This window comes from Nelumbo lutea, chromosome 1 (genome assembly GCF_056320005.1).
Source record: "Nelumbo lutea isolate HS-2025 chromosome 1, American lotus-T2T, whole genome shotgun sequence".
NCBI lineage: Eukaryota > Viridiplantae > Streptophyta > Magnoliopsida > Proteales > Nelumbonaceae > Nelumbo > Nelumbo lutea.
In genome coordinates this window covers 23,353,608-23,370,915 of record NC_142684.1, presented here as the reverse complement: position 1 = coordinate 23,370,915, position 17,308 = coordinate 23,353,608, and the positions used below count along the sequence as shown (strand labels likewise).

Below are 17,308 nucleotides of genomic sequence, written 5' to 3'. Positions count from 1 at the left end.
GGGAGTCCATGCGGAGCTACATCAAGCAGTTCAATGACACTTGTTTGCAGATACCCGACTTGGATCCTGTAGTTCGCCTCACAGCAGCCAAGCGAGGTATCACCCATAAGGAGTTCAAGTGGCACGTAGTTGTCAACCAACCGAAAATCGTAACCAAGTTCCTTAAGCTCGTGAATCGGTTTATTGGGACTAAGGAGGAGATCAACCAGAAGGGCGAGTAGGCCCTAGAAAAAAGAAAGAGGGAACCAGAACCCTCGTCTCAAGGTGACGGCAAAAAGATGGACATAGCTCAGGGGGCAAGGCCAGTCCAACCCTCCTGAGCATGCCCTGCATCTTCATAAAATAGTAATAAAAGTGTTATCATAAATGACTTTTTCTAGTGGTTGTAAACAAAATTGGAGTACCTTCTGCCTTATTCATACAAAGCAGAGTAATCGTCTATCCTATGACACTTAGAAGTTAATATATGTCCATTATAACGTGAACTTGAGGGTTAAACACCTTATTAGAGATAGAAGACATATAGGATGTTACTTTAACCCAATTTATCTTGATGATATATACGATGAAGAATATCTAGTGATATCGTGGCTAAAAGATACTGAAAAAGAAACAAGAGTCTTAAATAAACTAGGTAATCCTCCAAGACTTGATCTATATATTGCAAATCATATAGGTATAAAATGTTGATGATTAAGTTAGAGAACAGAGTAGCAATAGTGAGACTAGTAAGGTAATGAATCTATTGATAAACATTAAATTAAAATATATTAATTTAATGTATATATCTTATTAAAGCCTTTGATTTAGTATTATTAATGTATTTTTATCTTATATTGAAGTTTTTATAATGTTCATGTGTATTTTAATTTTTCTCCAATAAGCATGCGTATTCAAAGCGTATCTCAATATGTATCTTAAAATTGTCTTCTCAATACGCTAAATATATCCGATACTTTAAACATTGATTATTATGAATGATTTGTCAAATATTTATTTTATAAACTTTTAATTTTTAATTAACTTGTTTTGCATATGCATTATAATAGTGTTAAGACAAGCATAGTGGGAAATTGTGGAGCAAGAAGAGCTCGTAGAGGCAGATAGTCCAAAAGCCATAATCATCACAATAAATCCTAGAAGATCGGCACCTTATTCAAACAGTGTAAACTAGTTGAAGCCCTCAAAATAGCTCTCAAAGAATCACCTCCAAAGATCAAAGATGAAAAATGCAAGTCTGTAAGCTGGATAGTTGTCCATCGTGCAATGATAGGTATAAAAGATGTTGATGGATTGTTTTCTTCTTTGGAGCCTGAATACTACGATATTTTAATGAAGTATTTGTATAGAGGTTTGGCTACTGGAGACTGCCCCACATGTGATCAATTCCTCTAGATCCACGAAAAATTAATAGAGAAAGCTGGATTTGTGATGCATATTGCGTTATCTTGCTGATGTCGTAAATATAATTTGATATCTAAATAATTTGCATTTTGTAGATAAGCAATTATATGTGGTGACTAGTATTTATCCCGCAACAGTTTTAGTTATGAAAATCTATCTTTGGGTAATTGATACAAAAAAAAATTATAATAGTATGACACGTGATATTTAGAATATAGAATTTAATCATTAAGTCTTTAAGATGACACTTAAAAGATAAGAATAATAAGATTTTTGTTTGAAATATTGCACAAAAATTAATAGCAATTGACTCCATACAAAATATACTTTTTATAGGCAAGTTATGAATTGTGATAATACAATGCACCTAAAATATTATTTGACAATATAATATATAAATATTATTGATTGTTCTAAATGACCATTGAAAATTTTCATGCAATACAAAAACATTTTAAAGAATAAAAGATGTTAAAAAAATAATAAGAAAATGACAAAAAATAATAGGAGATTTAAGCATAATATGAAAAAAACAATTGTAGTGTTTCTATTATACAACCATATTTTTGTAAATGTGACAATTTCCTATATTATCAAGTAATGATAAATGAAATAGCTAATATAGAAAAATATATGAATGGGCCTATAACTGATTAGATTATAGAAAAATTTTTAGATGAAAAAATGATTATATTGAAAGATAATTTTAAGATATTTTATTAAAAGGTTGATACTTATAAATTTTTTTATCATGTGTGATGGATGGATAAGGCCAATCTATTGAGGCAGTACATGAGTGGCGTAATGTACAATGTTTATATAATTAATGAATGCAATGGTTAACGAAATTGGCATTGAAAATATTGTCCAAATTATAAATAACAATAAAAGTGCTTACAAAGTAGTTGAAAACTAGTGAAAGAAAAACAACACATATATTATACATCATGTGCAACCTATTGTATTGATTTAATGTTAGATGATATTTAAAAATTATGTAAGGTGTCTAATACTAGATTTCCCATTAATGGGGAAGCAGTCATTTCAAATTCTATAGTGATATAAATTGTATGTTAGAATTTACTAGGCATTGTTCCAACCAATAACAGTGCAGATTTTTTTGAACCAATAAAAAGATTTTCAGTGAGTATCAGATGATTGTCCTGACATTGACAGATATGTCAGGGCTTGTTTGTTGTATATATTAGGTTGTGATTGTTCTTGGGTTACCAAAATTAAAGGTACAAGCTATGTATATTAGACTCCTTGAAGATACATCAAGAGTCGATAAATTTGCATGGGGATCAACCATGTTGGATCTAATATTATTGTAAAATAAAAGAAAAATATAACTTTTATCTATAATCATGCCATATTTTTTAACTTGATGAGGAGATTTGCAAAAAATAAAGAATTAATATATTTTGAGCTTATTAGATTTGTAAGTTATAACATTGCTCTATAAAATATTCTTTATAAAAAACTAGCATTGAGAGCCATGGTTGATTTATATTATTAGAAATCATTACAATATAGTAAAAGATTGGTGTGGAAAGAAATTGTAAAAATAATTAGTAATATCAAATTTTAAAAAGTATCTTTTCTATATTATAATGTGATTAAACCCACTGTTCTTGGATAGTTGATCATGAAAACAAACAATAATGAAAGTTATATATAAAGCAATGCAAAAAAAATTAACAATAAAAAAAATAACCCAGTTTCTCATAAGTACATCATAAACACTATAAAGAAGAGATAGACTTTATAACTCGTTCTCCATATTCATAAAGTATGTATATTTTTTTGTTCTATTTATATTGTTTTCATTCAATCATTTATCTTATTTAAATATTTAAAATAATAATTAATATTGTTACACTATTTGAATTTTAACATATTATTTAAATTTAACATCTTAATAGTTCATAAATCTTGATGTTAATGAAAATTTATTAAGATATTTAAAAAATGTGATTACAAAATTGGAGCATAATGAATATAATGTTGTCATTACCTTACAAGTGGTAAGTGTAAAATTTCATATAATTATTGGTTATTATTTATTATTTGTTAATTTTTATAAATTTATAAATTATACAATAACAAAGAGCAAAAAACAAACCTGATCTAAATATAATGCAACTTTAATATATTTTAAAAATATTAGTCATTTAGTAATTAATTTTTTATTACAATGACATCTATAAATATATATATACTCAAAGCATTAAGAAGGTGTACATTGGCAATTGGAGGTTGTCCCGTGATATACTTTTTTGTTTGACGCGCATATCCTAATACAATTTTATTTATTTATTTTATTCAATATTATAAATTATTTTATAAACATTAATTTATTTAAGAAAAACTAAAGTTGAACCAATAGGTTGGGTCCATCCTAATGGAGTTAAAATGATTGAACATAATTATAACGGTTTTGGTTCCATGATTTTGTCTTAATTAATTATTGGATTGGTTCTTGTTCTTACTTGTCCAAAATTAATTTAGGTCTGGAACTAAATATTTTACGAAATCTATAATTTTTTTCTTATAATTTTTATCATGTTTTATATTTGAAATAGTAAATTTGATAAATAATAAATAAGACAATATTAATTAAAAATGTTTAACATAAAAATAAATTAATATTATTTTAGCTATTATTTTCAATATAATTAGGCCTATGATTTGACTCTAATTAAATAATTGGTTCAAGACTAGTTCTACCTAATCCTGACTTGTTGACAACCCTAAATCAAATTGAGGCCCACTATAGTTATTTATTATTCGTAATAACATAATTATAGTTATTTTGTTTAAAAAATATAACCTAATTTATTATTATTTCTCCAAATGACATTTTGGCATTTTTTTTTATTTTGCCCCTATAAAACAGGTGCTTTTCTGCTAATATGGTATTAAAACAATTTTTTATTTTTTAAATAAATGGTGGTTGAGGTGTGGTAATATACCCGACATTTACAAGATTGCAATCAAGGTATTATCATAAATTGCTTACTCTAGTGCCTGCGAATACAATTTGAATACTTTTGACCTCATCCATAAAACAAAGGAATTATCCATTCTAAAAGTTTTTTAAAAAGTTGGTATATATCCATTATAATATGAGATTAACGATTAAATATATTGTTAGAAATATGAGGCATCTAAAAAGTTACTTTAACCTAATTAATCTTGATGACATATATGATGATGATCCAATATTATTATGGTTGAAAAAGAAAGAAAATGTAATAAGAGTATTAGATAAGTCAGGTAATCCACCCAAACCTATTGCCTTTGTTACTAATCAAGTGTGAATAAATGTTAATCAATGGATTAATAGACGAGAAATAGAGAAAAAAATACAATTAATGATAATAATAATAGTGGTGGTAACAGTAATGGAGATGGTAATACTAACAACAATTAAGGGATTTACACGTGGTAATAGAGAAAGTGACTATAATCAAAGTGATCAAGGTGGTGAAATTCTCAAATGTTGACCATCTATGAATGATTCAATGCTATTTAATGAAAAACAATATTGTTCTAGATGTAAGGATTTACAATTAACAGGAAACTATGGTTATAAAACACAAAATGAGTTGAGTTAAACTTATAATAGATATGAAGATGAAGTGATACATGACATGAATAGCATGAATTTGAAATCATCTCTAAATTATGATTATAACTCTTCTCGATATGTATATGGCATGGGCCATGTGGCTATCGCTCCTAAATCTAATTTATGTATAATGGGTTCTTGGCATTTTTGTGACGAGGGATATAATAATAAGCATAATAATGATTCATCTTCATATAATACACAAAGTACACAATAATACAATTCAAATAATTATGGATTAAGTTATCAACCTCAAATTCGTCATCAATAATGCACTTAAGCGTAATAAGAGTACTTTAGGAAAACATGCATGAATTCCTATTCCACTAGGATGACTTAGAATCAATATTATTGTTATGTCAGAGATTAATATAATGTTGATATAAGTAATTTTGATCCTATGCATAACTCTCAATGATATTAATGGCTATAGCTTCTGATTGTATGTATATAACTTACCAAGTAATGATCATTTTTATAATTTTTATGATTTTGTGTGTATTTATTAATTATCTAATTTTAATAATGCCTTATATGGGTTATTAATAAACATCGTCACTTTGTTAGCATTCACCAGTTTAATGAAGCTATGAAGATAATCAATGTATGTTTTAACTTCTAGCTTGTAGATTCATCATTTTAACATTCATATATAGAATTTGTAAATTATAATAAATTTAATATTTAAAGTTGAAAAATTTAATAAACAAGTTCCATAGACAATATATTAACTTATAGGTTTATTTTAGTTATAACCATATTAGAGATTAGAGATTATGTTTCTATTTCTATATGTTGTTTATGATATTTTTTTTATAAAAACCATTATAATATATGATTTTTATTTATTATTTATTGGAGTATTTATAGTGTTCCCATGTGTTTCTATTTGCATCTTAATTTTTTGTTCGTATCCATGCATATCCAAGGTGTATTCTAATACGACTCTTAAATTTATTTTTTTGATAAGCTTAGCGTTTCCAAAACTTTGAACTTTGACTAAGGTTGCTAGGGAAGTAGGTCCTTAAGTGTGCCAAAAGCACACAAGGATTAACCCCAAAGAATTAGCTAAATTAATAGTCTAATATATAATTATTGAAAATAAATTTTTAACAAAATTAAAATAACTAATAAAAATATATTATTTATGAAATCACAATAAATACTGAAAATATATTAAATTAATCAATACATAGTGTAATATCCAATAATAGTTTAATCCAGTGTTTTAAAAACTGACCCGGAGGTTGAACTATTTTTGCCTCTGGGTCATAGGTCATCAATTTGACTAGTCGGGTTGAACAGTTCACACTGTGCCACATCATTATATAGATGTATAAGTAATATATATACATATGTGTATATGTGTATAAATATATATTTTATCAATAAATAATGTATAAATATGTTTGAGATATGTTATATGTATTTTTATATTTAATTTATATTTTTTAACTTAGTTTTTAATTTTTTTATTTATAAAAAAGATATTAAAAATTACAATTTGATGCCAAAAAGGTTTTTTTTTTGCAAAAATTGCAAGGCAAGGTGCTTATGACGCCTTGGAATGCATAAATCTTGAAAAGTTACCCAAAATAAAAAAATCACCCCAATCAGACATCAGAGTGCAAAGTTATGGCCTTTGAAAGTTTGCATGCATCGAATGTGCAACCCACGACCTAATGACCGGCTCGAAGGGGTCAACGGTTGAGCTGGCCAGGTCCAACAATTCTTGACCAAGTCAACAATTTTTGACCGTATGACAGATCTTGATTGAACGAGACCCAAAATCTTGGCCGTGTGACATTTCAAACAATTTGACCGATTAGGTCAACAGCGAGTTGAAAACACTGGTTTAATCTCTAATAAATATTAATCAACAAATTATAATGAAAATATGTAATTACGAAAAATAAATTTATAACAAAAAACAATAAATAATAATTTTAGTAAATATAAATATATAATAGATATAGAAAAAGATTTTAAAACTATTATTAAAATATTTTCTTCTTCTTCTTCTTCTTATTCTTCTTCTTCTCTTTGTGCTAGATCCCAAATCTGAGTTTGTGTCTCAGACTAGATCTCATATCTGAGTTCTCCTCTCTACAACTTTATATTGCGAACCGCTGACCGGGTCAAACGAGTCAACGGTTTGACCACTCGGGCCAACGGTTTTTTGACAAAGTCTATGATTTTTGACCCAAGAATGGGTTAAGGGTGAAACGGAACCGGTTGCTTGGATGGTTTCCAAGCCGAATAGTCCAACCGTTCGAGTCAACGATGGTTCAAAACACTGGTAATTAGCATATGAGGCATCATGCTATCAACCCCTACACTGGTTGTTCCCTATGGTATGGTGACCCTAGAAGAAGTATAATCCTCATAAATGATAAAGATACCACTCCCTTAACACCTATGATCCTAAAGGAAGATAGGAACACTAATTTAATTGCCTAAAAATCATTAGACTGCTAAGATTCAACAACCATAGGTAAACAACACTAGGGTTCTAGGTCTCATAGAACTTTCGGTCCACATATATCATGCTAAGTGAAAATATAGTTTGCATACACCTATGATAGGGGTTACACAACTCCTTGTGCACAAGGTACGAAGAAAAGACACCAAAATAGGTCTCCCCTACTGCATTGGGTTATCACCACTGTTCTCTTTGTGTTATGACTAAGAGAGAACACAAAAGAAAGAAAAAATAACTTATTTAATTAGCTTATTAGAGAATCCTCTACTCCACGTACAATTCAAAAAACAGGGAATTGTGAGAGGAAACAATGATTTGAATGTTTTTAGTAGCCAACGATCAACTCTAATACCATGCTTTCATCCAAGAATAGACCATACAATGAAAAAGAAAAAGAAAAAGAGAAGGGAAATGAAGAGATAAAAGAATTTGGAAAGTTAAAAATATGGGCTAGTAGCGCCCCATGTATTATTTATATTAGGGTGATAAAAAAGAAGCAACACAATTACTCTTACAACACAAATAAAAGAATATAAAAAACTAAATGAAAGGAACATGCTAACAGCATTGTAACTCTAATAACTGCTTGACAATAGCTCGAAAGAAAAGAATAAAAAAAAAAAGAAAATAAGAAAGAGGAAGAAAAATGAGAATCAACAATAGTGACGAGACTATAATAAACTACCTTCCCTAGATATAGAACTTTGCCACCTCCTTGTAGGTACTAGGCCATCAATGGCCTTCATTTTGTCTTTCTCAAGAGCATTGTAGTAACTAATAGGGAAAATTCCTGTACCTGCCATTAATCAACATTTAACCTACTGTTAAGTGACATTTGAAAGGACACAAATGCCCTTCGAGTGCCATTTAATTTTCTTTATCAATCATCTAAATATTGACAAAAAAAAATTAAAAATCCCAGATCCTTGCTTCTTCCATTCAAGAAAGTTGGGGTTACATTTGAGTGGGCATTTTGGTGACCCTAACTTTCTTGAATATGAGAAGCAAGGATTTGGGACTACTAATTTTTTTGGTCAATGTTTGCATAGTTGATAAAGAAAATTAGACAACACTCGAAGGGCATCTGTGTCCTTTTAAAATGTTACTTAATGGTTGATTAGCAGCTAATTAACAATAGGTACTGGATTGTCACATTTTGAAAATTTGGGTGCTGAATAGTCACATTTTAAAGTTCAGAGACCAAAGTGGCATTAGACTCAAAGTACAGGATACTAATCAGGAATTTTCCCTAACTAATACTTTGTTTTTGCCCAAGTTCTCATAGGTGTGGCAGTAGGTTCCCTTTTAATGGTTAATCAAAGTGTTCTCCCTAGTAAAAACAATAAATGAAAAAAAAGAAGAAGAAGTTAATCAAAGTGTTCTCCCCCTTTGCTTAGGTGTTTTAAACTCGCTCTTTATTTAATTGAGGATTATGCACTTTGTGTTTTTATGCTTATTTTGGGAATTTGTCATGTGGTACGCATCAATTGGAATGGGAGAGGGATGCTTAACCCCCTTCCCTCTATCATCCAAGTCTTACTTAGACCGGTTAAATGAAAATAACCCAAGAGACCCATCACTCCCAATTCATTCTCATGGTGGGTATGTGGTGATGACTCCAAATAAACCCAAGCAAGACATTTCCTTACACTCAAACATAATAAATAGGATGGAGGAAGTGAACAAAATTCATAGAAGAAAGTGGTGGAACCAATAGACATGGAGAATGAATGGTCGAATGAGTAGGTATGTTGAGCTATTACTTTGATCAAGCTAGATGTGAAGCCATCCATTGAATCTAGATCCCATCTTTTGAAGATAGCCTAGAGGACAAGTTTGTTTGGACAGCTTTTCCTAGTGGAAATTTAACGACAGTTGGGGTGTGCAAGGCTTTGAGACTTGTTGAAACTGAATCATCATTAGTAATAGCTCTTGTAGTAAATTTTGGCAAATTCAACATTTGCCATCAAAAGTCCACATGTTTCTTTGGCGTACGTTGCACATCCACAACATGATACTTAGCAGGGATGTTCTAGCCAAAAGATCTATATATATTGAAAATGTTTATCCATTATACAATAACAATCTAGAATCATTGGATCATATTTTCATAGATCGTCAAGTAGCAAGAGTAGTGCATGTGGTTTGTGTGTGGGCTTGGTCCAGAAATCCCCACACTTGAATACAAATTTCCATGTGAGTTTCCTCCCTCCCCAGTGGTTCTTCCCCCCACACCCCCACATGGCTCATCCATAAGTTTTGGCCCCCTCATAAAAAATTCCTGGCTCCGCCCCTGGGAACCGGTTCCCAGTTTTCCGGTCCGGTCCAGTTTTGAAAACACTGCTTTAATCTATATCATCAAGCCATATGGCCCAGTTTCTATTGTAGTTTTATAACTAATATTAGCCTTTCAAAGTTCTAGTTTTCTAATAAAAAGCTTACCTATAAAACTGGTGTTTTCACATGAATGGTAAGTGTTTGGGGTCATTTTTTTCCACGATTGAAATGGTGGGGGAGAGAACTCGGAGACTTCTTTTAAGTTTTAAACTAGATTGTCATGTATAAAATTCACTGGTCGTATAGGAAGCTCACTAAACAACTTGACTAAAGAGTCAATCCCTTTTAATATCATTTGAAAAAATGAAGAAAAATAAGAAGAAAAAGGAAAATTTTCATCCATTCTAGACCAAATGAACAGAAGGTAACAAGGAGGAAGTCAAATAAAATTACTTCAGAAATGATTTCAGCAAATCAAACCAACAGTTTTCCTGCCCAAAATTTCTCCTTCTGAGCAACACAATTTCCTCTTTACCATTACAAAGATCATTCAAATTTTTTATACCTTCTCATGTAAATCATCCTCTTAGTCCAAGGAACCACCAGTCCATTTGACGAGTTGGTCAACCAATAAAACCAATAAATGAATTTCTGTACAGATCCCGCCTAACTACTATGGGGTATTCTGCAAGAGCCAAAGTTTTGGACAAAGTAATCATCAAGCCAATGCCTGTCCAATAACTGGTTATGCATGCATTTCCCAATCTGTGATGTTTATGTATCTTTTCAAAATTGCTCTCTACGATGTCCATTGTGATTGTAACAATCCCTGCCCTTGTGGCCCACTGCTACCTCTGGCCACTGAAGTTGAGTTCCTTTTTCCAGGAACCTTATCAGGGTTGAAACATGAAAGGCCATATTTGCCTATTTATGTGCCTCCTCCAGCATTCTGGATTCTGACCCGTTTATATGCTTCCAGGGTGTCTGAGGAAAATCTTTCCAGGGCCTCAAAGATTGGGAGCAGACCTGACTGTAAACTATTGGAAGCAGCCTTTTGGACTTGCTTAATGGTTTCATTATGTCTGGCTCTCTCTTCTTCCAATCTTTTTCTTATGGAATCCAAATCTACCTTGAGATCATCCAGTGGGGAGACTCCACTTTCAGTATTAACCACTGAGACAGCTGTCTTGTCTGACAATGCATCTTGACCCCTTTGCATTCTGTTTTCTTCCTTACGTAGAGATCTCAGGCGTTTCTCAAAATCCTTTGAGAGGTAGGCAGCTTTTAGTCTCTGCTGTTGCTCTTCATCTTGCTTCTGCAATAGCTGCTGCAAGCTTGAGGCAAAGGCACGCATCTTGTCTGCCACCTTAGTCTCTGAAATTTCCACAATATCATGCCAATCATTGCAGATAACAAATGCAGGGGGAACCCCTGCTCTTCCTGGGGAGAAGGGAATTGGTCCATCGGCAGTTTCTTCTGGAATGTCAACCAGATAATGTTTAAGCCACCCATTCAGCAACTCAATATAGGCTTTCTGTGCATTGATCCAAGAGTAAAAGCAAGAAGACCAATTAAGGAGCTGCAACTCCAGTTCTAATGTAGCCCTCAAGCTTGCATCTTTTTGGACACCAGTGTTTGCCATTAGAGTATGGCTTTTACTTTCTTTGATAGCTTTTAATTGCTTCTGATGGGACTCTAGCAGGGAATTCCACATTCTCATCAACCTGCAAATATAGTCATGATCTTCTGAGAAGGTGGCATTAACAATGAACATATATTCTGATTATTTAATCACAAAGGATGCAAACAAGCAGAACATATTCAGAAAATATTTAATTAGATGCAAAAGTCTGTCTATTATCTGAGAAGGTGGCATTGACAATAGAATTCATACCCTGATTATTTAATCATAAAAGATGAAAACAAGCTAAGCACATTCAGCAAATATTTAATTATATGCCAAGCCTGCCTATCTGTCTATCTATGAATGGAGAAATATGGGGAAGAAAACTGCCATGAATGGTAACAAGGAACATAAAAGAAAGGAAGAAAAAAATTGAATATTAAGTATGAGAAATGATTTGGGGTCTATATTAACAATGGGTATGGCACTGATCAGATTGGAATGGAAGAACGGGATTTGGGCATACGAAACCATGGTAAAACTTGATTAAGGACAGTTTTTTCTTACAACATCATAAGAATATCCCTAATATAGCTGCGGAAGTTCCAGAATTTCTCATAAGAGATGTAAACAATAATGTGCGATGTTCAGGGGAGGGGGGGACTTAATTTTCACAAGGTATGCCAATATGCAGTAATATCTTTATGTCTATACTTGACCAGTTGCTTGTTAAGTAGTAGCAATTGCTTTGTTTAATAACTGAAACAAATAATGACATTTCCAAATAAAGGAATTCAAATACAGAAAACATGATGTTCTAGAAACTAGCATTCAACAACAAATCTTGTTATAACTAAATAGTTGATATCTTAAACAATTCTAATCACAGAAGTCCTATATGTGAAAAGCCAAGCATGGTTTGCTCCCTTCATATATTTGATTAATTTCTGATGATAAAACATGTGAAACCAAATCTAAGTCATTCCATAAAAAAAAAAGAATCTAAGACATAGAAGAGAAAAACTTCTATACCCTTGAATCAATTCTGTGAGTTGAGGTTGCAATTCCTCATCTCGTAACTTGTGTATTCTGCTTGAAATAACATCTATAACTCTGATAGAAACATCAATTTTTGTGAGCAACTTCCCAATCAAAGCTTGAGCTGCATCAATCTTATTGGACTCCACACCATTTTCATCCAAAAATTTCAGCCTCCTGCACTTCTCTTGATAGATAACTCGAAGCCTTTCTTCATCCTAAAATTAGTTCAAAGTACCACATCATCTTGAGCATTAAGAAAGAACTTGAGGATGATGAAAATGCAAAACAAGGTACCACACGAACTTGAGCATTAAGACATTCATATTGCCATTATACATGCTAAAAGCATGAGTTCCGAACAAGACTGTGAAAGCACCAAGTTTGAGAGGACAAGATCATGATAGAACAAGTTTGGAAGACCAAGATACAAAAGTTTTCCTAGTTCAACTAACAAAACATTAATTGTCAAATCACAACAGTAATTGTTATTAAAACAGAGGATACAGGTCATAGAGACTAGTGAATTGTTTGTCTGTGGGCGGTACTCTGAAACTGATAATTTGTCTTATGAGAGAGAAATGCATAAATGGGATCTGGCTATTGATGCAACGAAATGGTGAAACTGAACTCATATAGTTCGAGTGTTGGGCAAGGCTTGAGCAAAAGTGATAATTATGACAAAATGATAATAGGTTTACCCAAACTTTGTGCAAAAAAGAAAAAATGCCCAAGATTAGGTCCATATCCAGTAGACTCCTCACAAGACCCAAACAGTCATGATTTGCTGGTATAGTGGAACTTATCTTTAGTGTCTCTTCATTGATGGCTAAATAGGTTATTGTATGACCTTATTTCAAATACTAGAAGATGATCTTATCTTTCGAAAAGTCATGTTAATTTGGAAAGTGGACCCTAAAATTAAGTTCTCAACCATTCCTTTGTTTCTCTCACCAGGGAAGCTTCAGAGGTGGTCCATGGTCCTAAAGCTTCATTTCATGATGTTTGGTTCTGTCTACAATGGGGGCTCTCTTTGACCTCATTTTTGTTCTATCAATCAAAAAGACGTGATCTTTCTTTTATTTTCTTTTGTTAGGATGGTGCTAATGGCCAACTGCCTTAGTCATAGAGGACACCAGATCCCTAACAAATGCATGATATCAAGGAAGAGAAGCTGGTGGATCACTTGTTTCTATGATGTCCTAAGACAATTTATCCATTTCCATGAAGCTTAGTATACTCTCACATACATAAAGATATGTCTGAATAAATATAGGCAGATAAACCATAATTAAAATCGCCACTCCAAAGATTTGGATCAAACCAGTTGAAATATATTGCATACCTTAACTTCCTTATAAAGTTTCTTCTCCCATGCATAAAGCTTCTCTAAAGTTGAAGAAAGACTTCCAGATTGAACATCAATGGTGTCAGAACCCCCACTGCTGGCCTTGTCTGTTCTTACTGTGCTAGGAACAGCTCGATGCAGCTGTTTGGATGGAGATTGAGAGGATGCCAATATGGGAAGAGGAATGAAATCCAGAATCCTGGAAGAGATCACTGTAGAAAGACAACTAAGTTCCACAGTTGAAGCAATTGGATGGCCTAATAATGCAGATCGATTAAACAGACACACACACACACACACACTACTGAGCTTCATATTTAGATGCTTTTCTCCATAATTTCTTTTCGTAATATGTGCTCCCAAAACATTATCCAGCTACCAAAGCAAAATGTTATGCTCATATCATAAATACCTATCCCAAGAACTACCATGAATAAAATTGGATCAAAGAATCGTGTAGCCAAATCATATCAAAATATTGTTTCAATGTTCTGATCCATGCAAATAAAACCAAACTCCATAGTTAGTAACTCTGTGCCAACTTTTGCAGAACAATGTCTTTTAGTAGTAACTTAGGTTCATCTGAATGTAAACCAAGCCTAAGTCCAGACTTAATAACTTCGGGCCAAATTTGCAGATCTTTTAGTACCACTGAATTTATTTCAGACATATCAACTTATATAAAGCCAGAAATTCTGACATTTTCTGGGTGTCTATCAATCATGTTTAACTGATTTTCATGAGGAAACCAATAAGGTTTTTGCATAAGGGTCAAGCAGAAAGGTACAAGTATCACTCATTCACCAATCACCACTCAGTGGAAGCCTATTTGCACGCAGTCAGAACATAGGCTACAAAAAATAAAACAAAATCTTTTCAGTTTGTGGCCAGCATTTTGACTTGGAGAACACCTAGAGGTCATCTAGACAAAATAACAAATAGAAGAGGTCTTTGTCCCTAAAGCAGAATTATGCTAAGCAAAATAATAACTGCTTGGCGGCGATATAGAACCACAAATAAATGAAAATTTCAAAAATAACACTCCAGCCCTACCTTTAAGTATGGCACCCTTTGGCTTATAACGCAGTTTGTCGACCTCAAGCATCACGGAAACCTCTTTCCCATAATCAGAAGCAGCTGCAAATTCATCCTTGATTTCCTTCACGACTTCCTCAAGATCCCTCGTTCCTTGGGGAGATACTACTGTGCTCAAGTTGCTCGGCTTTGAGGATTGGGCATCCTGGGTCGTTCCTACCTCAAAATTCACCCCTTTCTTTCTCGCAGACTCCTTTGTAGTTTTTGATGCCAGCGTCTCAGAGATGCTCCTAATCTCTTTCTCCTGAACTGAACTGACGCTGTCATCATATTGTGATTGTGATTGTGCTACCTTCGAAGTCCCCTCGCCCGAATTTTTCTTGTTATCTTCCCCCAATTGTTTCCCTTCCGGTGCTCCTTTCACCGATTCTTGCTCGGTTTCATCTTCTAAATCAGGAATTCCCTCTCTCTTCCTGACTTCCATTGAATCAGGACTACTAATAGTGGACCCATACGCGTATTTCCCGCGGTAATAATACCCCGGATAACCACCGCCGAACGAACCAAAGGGATTGAGGAAGTCCCAAGTGGAGACATCCGGCGGCGCTGGAGGCTCAGAACGAACAGCCGGAGGAGTCTGTGGTCTACTGTAGTAAGGATCATTCGAAGGCGGATTCATCGGAAAGCCAGAGAATCCACCCCCCATCTGATACTGAGGATACCCAGAGTAAGAGGAGTAGGACGGATCAGACCACTGAGTTGTTGCGGGCGACATTTGTGGCTCCTGGTAATATACAGAGGGAAATGCAGTGGGCAACCGCTTCATGTAGTTCATCTGGTACGAATATGAAGAATTCACTTCGGTGGAGGCCGTACCAGTTGCAGGCGAGAAAGAAGAGGACACGGGCTTTTCCGGGCTACCCTCAACTCTATGCTCCAAGGAATCCGAATCAGAAGCAGCACTGCTTGACGACAAATGCAGGTGGGAATCCTCCTCCAGCGAATGAAGGTGGGAGAAAGAAGTTTGCGAAATGGAATTAATAGAATTATTGGTAACTTTCTTCTTTCTCTTCCCCTTGCCTTCGTCGGAGGGCAGCGTGAGGACTGGAGAAGGCGGAGGAGAAGAAGCACTAATGACGAGCTCTTCGTCGACGAATCGACAGAGAGCCTCACCGACGACCTGCAGAGATCGAAAGTAGGAGACGTGCGCAGAAGCGAAGGCGTAGCGTTGATCCACGGCAGCTCTGATGAGATCCCTCCTCTTTCTACACAGAATCACCAACTCGGAGTCGTCTAATTTGGACCCTCTGCAGCCCATATCAACTGCAACAGCATGGACCAGAAGAAGAACACAACCCCAAACCGACCTTCTTTTTCTTCTCCCTCAGTCTTCACTACCCACAAAACATCAATTGAACTGATCATCCCCGTGTCCGTGCCTGTCCGAATGAATGAGAAGCCAGAAGGTGCAGACACCAGATCCAAAGAAGATCTCGAGAGAAGTCATTACAGAAGAGCAAAACGACTGTGGCAGTGTGACACGAATAAAAAAACCGATATTTACGGGAATAGAAACCGTAGAAGCAGGATTTGCTCAGAGAGACAAGAGCAGGAGGAGAAACTTAAGAAGAAAATTAATTCTAAATTTAGAAAGAGATGAGATTAATAATGACTAATTAAATTAGAAAACCCAGCAAAACAAATCGAAAATCTGACCGTTGATATCTCTGAGCTTCCCTGGTTCCGTCTATCCTCCATTTCAGAAATGAGACAAGGAGAAGAGAGAGAAACAGAGTCAGAGAAACACAGAGAGAATCAGCGATAAAGACAGGCAGATTTATTCAAAGTTATTTATATATGCAGATTCTTTTGAACCAGAGAAGTCTGGTCTGAAATTAGATGAGATGGGTTGATGGGTTGAGAAGAGATCAGACTGTGCGTGTTCTGGTTTTGTAATTTTTTTAGTTTTTGTTCATTTTTCTTGGATGGGTCGTTGGGTCTCGTGTTAGGAGAAGGGAGAGGGGGAGAGAGAAAGAGAGAGAGAGAGAGAGAGAGAGAGAGGGTGCTTTGGAGAGAGAAAGAGAGTTGTTGGGGGAATTATAACAAGGGGGAGACGTGTTTGTTTGCTTTCTGGAGCGAAAGCTCGTTGAATCCGCCATTTGAAACCGAAAGCTGGTATTGTACGACCGTTACATTTACATTGGTTCTGTTTCTCTCTCTCTCTCTAGACCTGCTTTCTCTCTCCGTTTCAGCTTTCAGGCTTTGCGCGGCATTATATTTTTCAAACGGTAAATTGACGGAAGTGCCCTTTGTGGGTACTACGTGAAAATATGATTTAGGACTCGGGAGGTATAATGGAGAAAAGTGAAGGGAATTGAATATGGGGGATGTCGGAAGCTTATTTTATTGGTTGTTTGATGAATGATGATTAAGAAAGGGTTTATTTTGATTGACGATGAAAAGGCA

The 17,308-nt window shown here is 34.1% G+C and overlaps 1 protein-coding gene and 1 pseudogene across 1 annotated transcript; one reads left to right on the top strand and one right to left on the bottom strand.

Moving 5' to 3' along the window:
• The first annotated feature begins 885 nt into the window (after nucleotides 1–885).
• LOC148873947 (actin-related protein 2/3 complex subunit 5A pseudogene) lies at nucleotides 886–1,474 on the top strand (annotated as a pseudogene).
• An 8,697-nt stretch (nucleotides 1,475–10,171) lies between these two features.
• On the bottom strand, nucleotides 10,172–17,009 carry LOC148873946 (protein ALTERED PHOSPHATE STARVATION RESPONSE 1-like). The gene is made up of 4 exons (XM_088982985.1): nucleotides 14,861–17,009; nucleotides 13,805–14,019; nucleotides 12,454–12,677; nucleotides 10,172–11,521 (listed from the first exon to the last, which is right to left on the bottom strand). Exons 1-4 carry the CDS (start codon nucleotides 16,158–16,160, stop codon nucleotides 10,726–10,728), a joined length of 2,535 nt encoding a protein of 844 aa, XP_088839111.1. The 5' UTR covers nucleotides 16,161–17,009; the 3' UTR covers nucleotides 10,172–10,725.
• Between the last annotated feature and the right edge of the window lie 299 nt (nucleotides 17,010–17,308).

What these genes read in the sequence shown, in the direction of transcription:
- LOC148873946 (XM_088982985.1), bottom strand. Translation starts at nt 16,160, where the DNA reads ATGGGCTGCAGAGGGTCCAAATTAGACGACTCCGAGTTGGTGATTCTG. An exon ending in AAAGGGTGCCATACTTAAAG is followed by an intron (nt 14,020 to 14,860) that starts GTAGGGCTGGAG and finishes GTCTTTCTACAG; the next exon opens with TGATCTCTTCCAGGATTCTG. An exon ending in AACTTTATAAGGAAGTTAAG is followed by an intron (nt 12,678 to 13,804) that starts GTATGCAATATA and finishes AACTAATTTTAG; the next exon opens with GATGAAGAAAGGCTTCGAGT.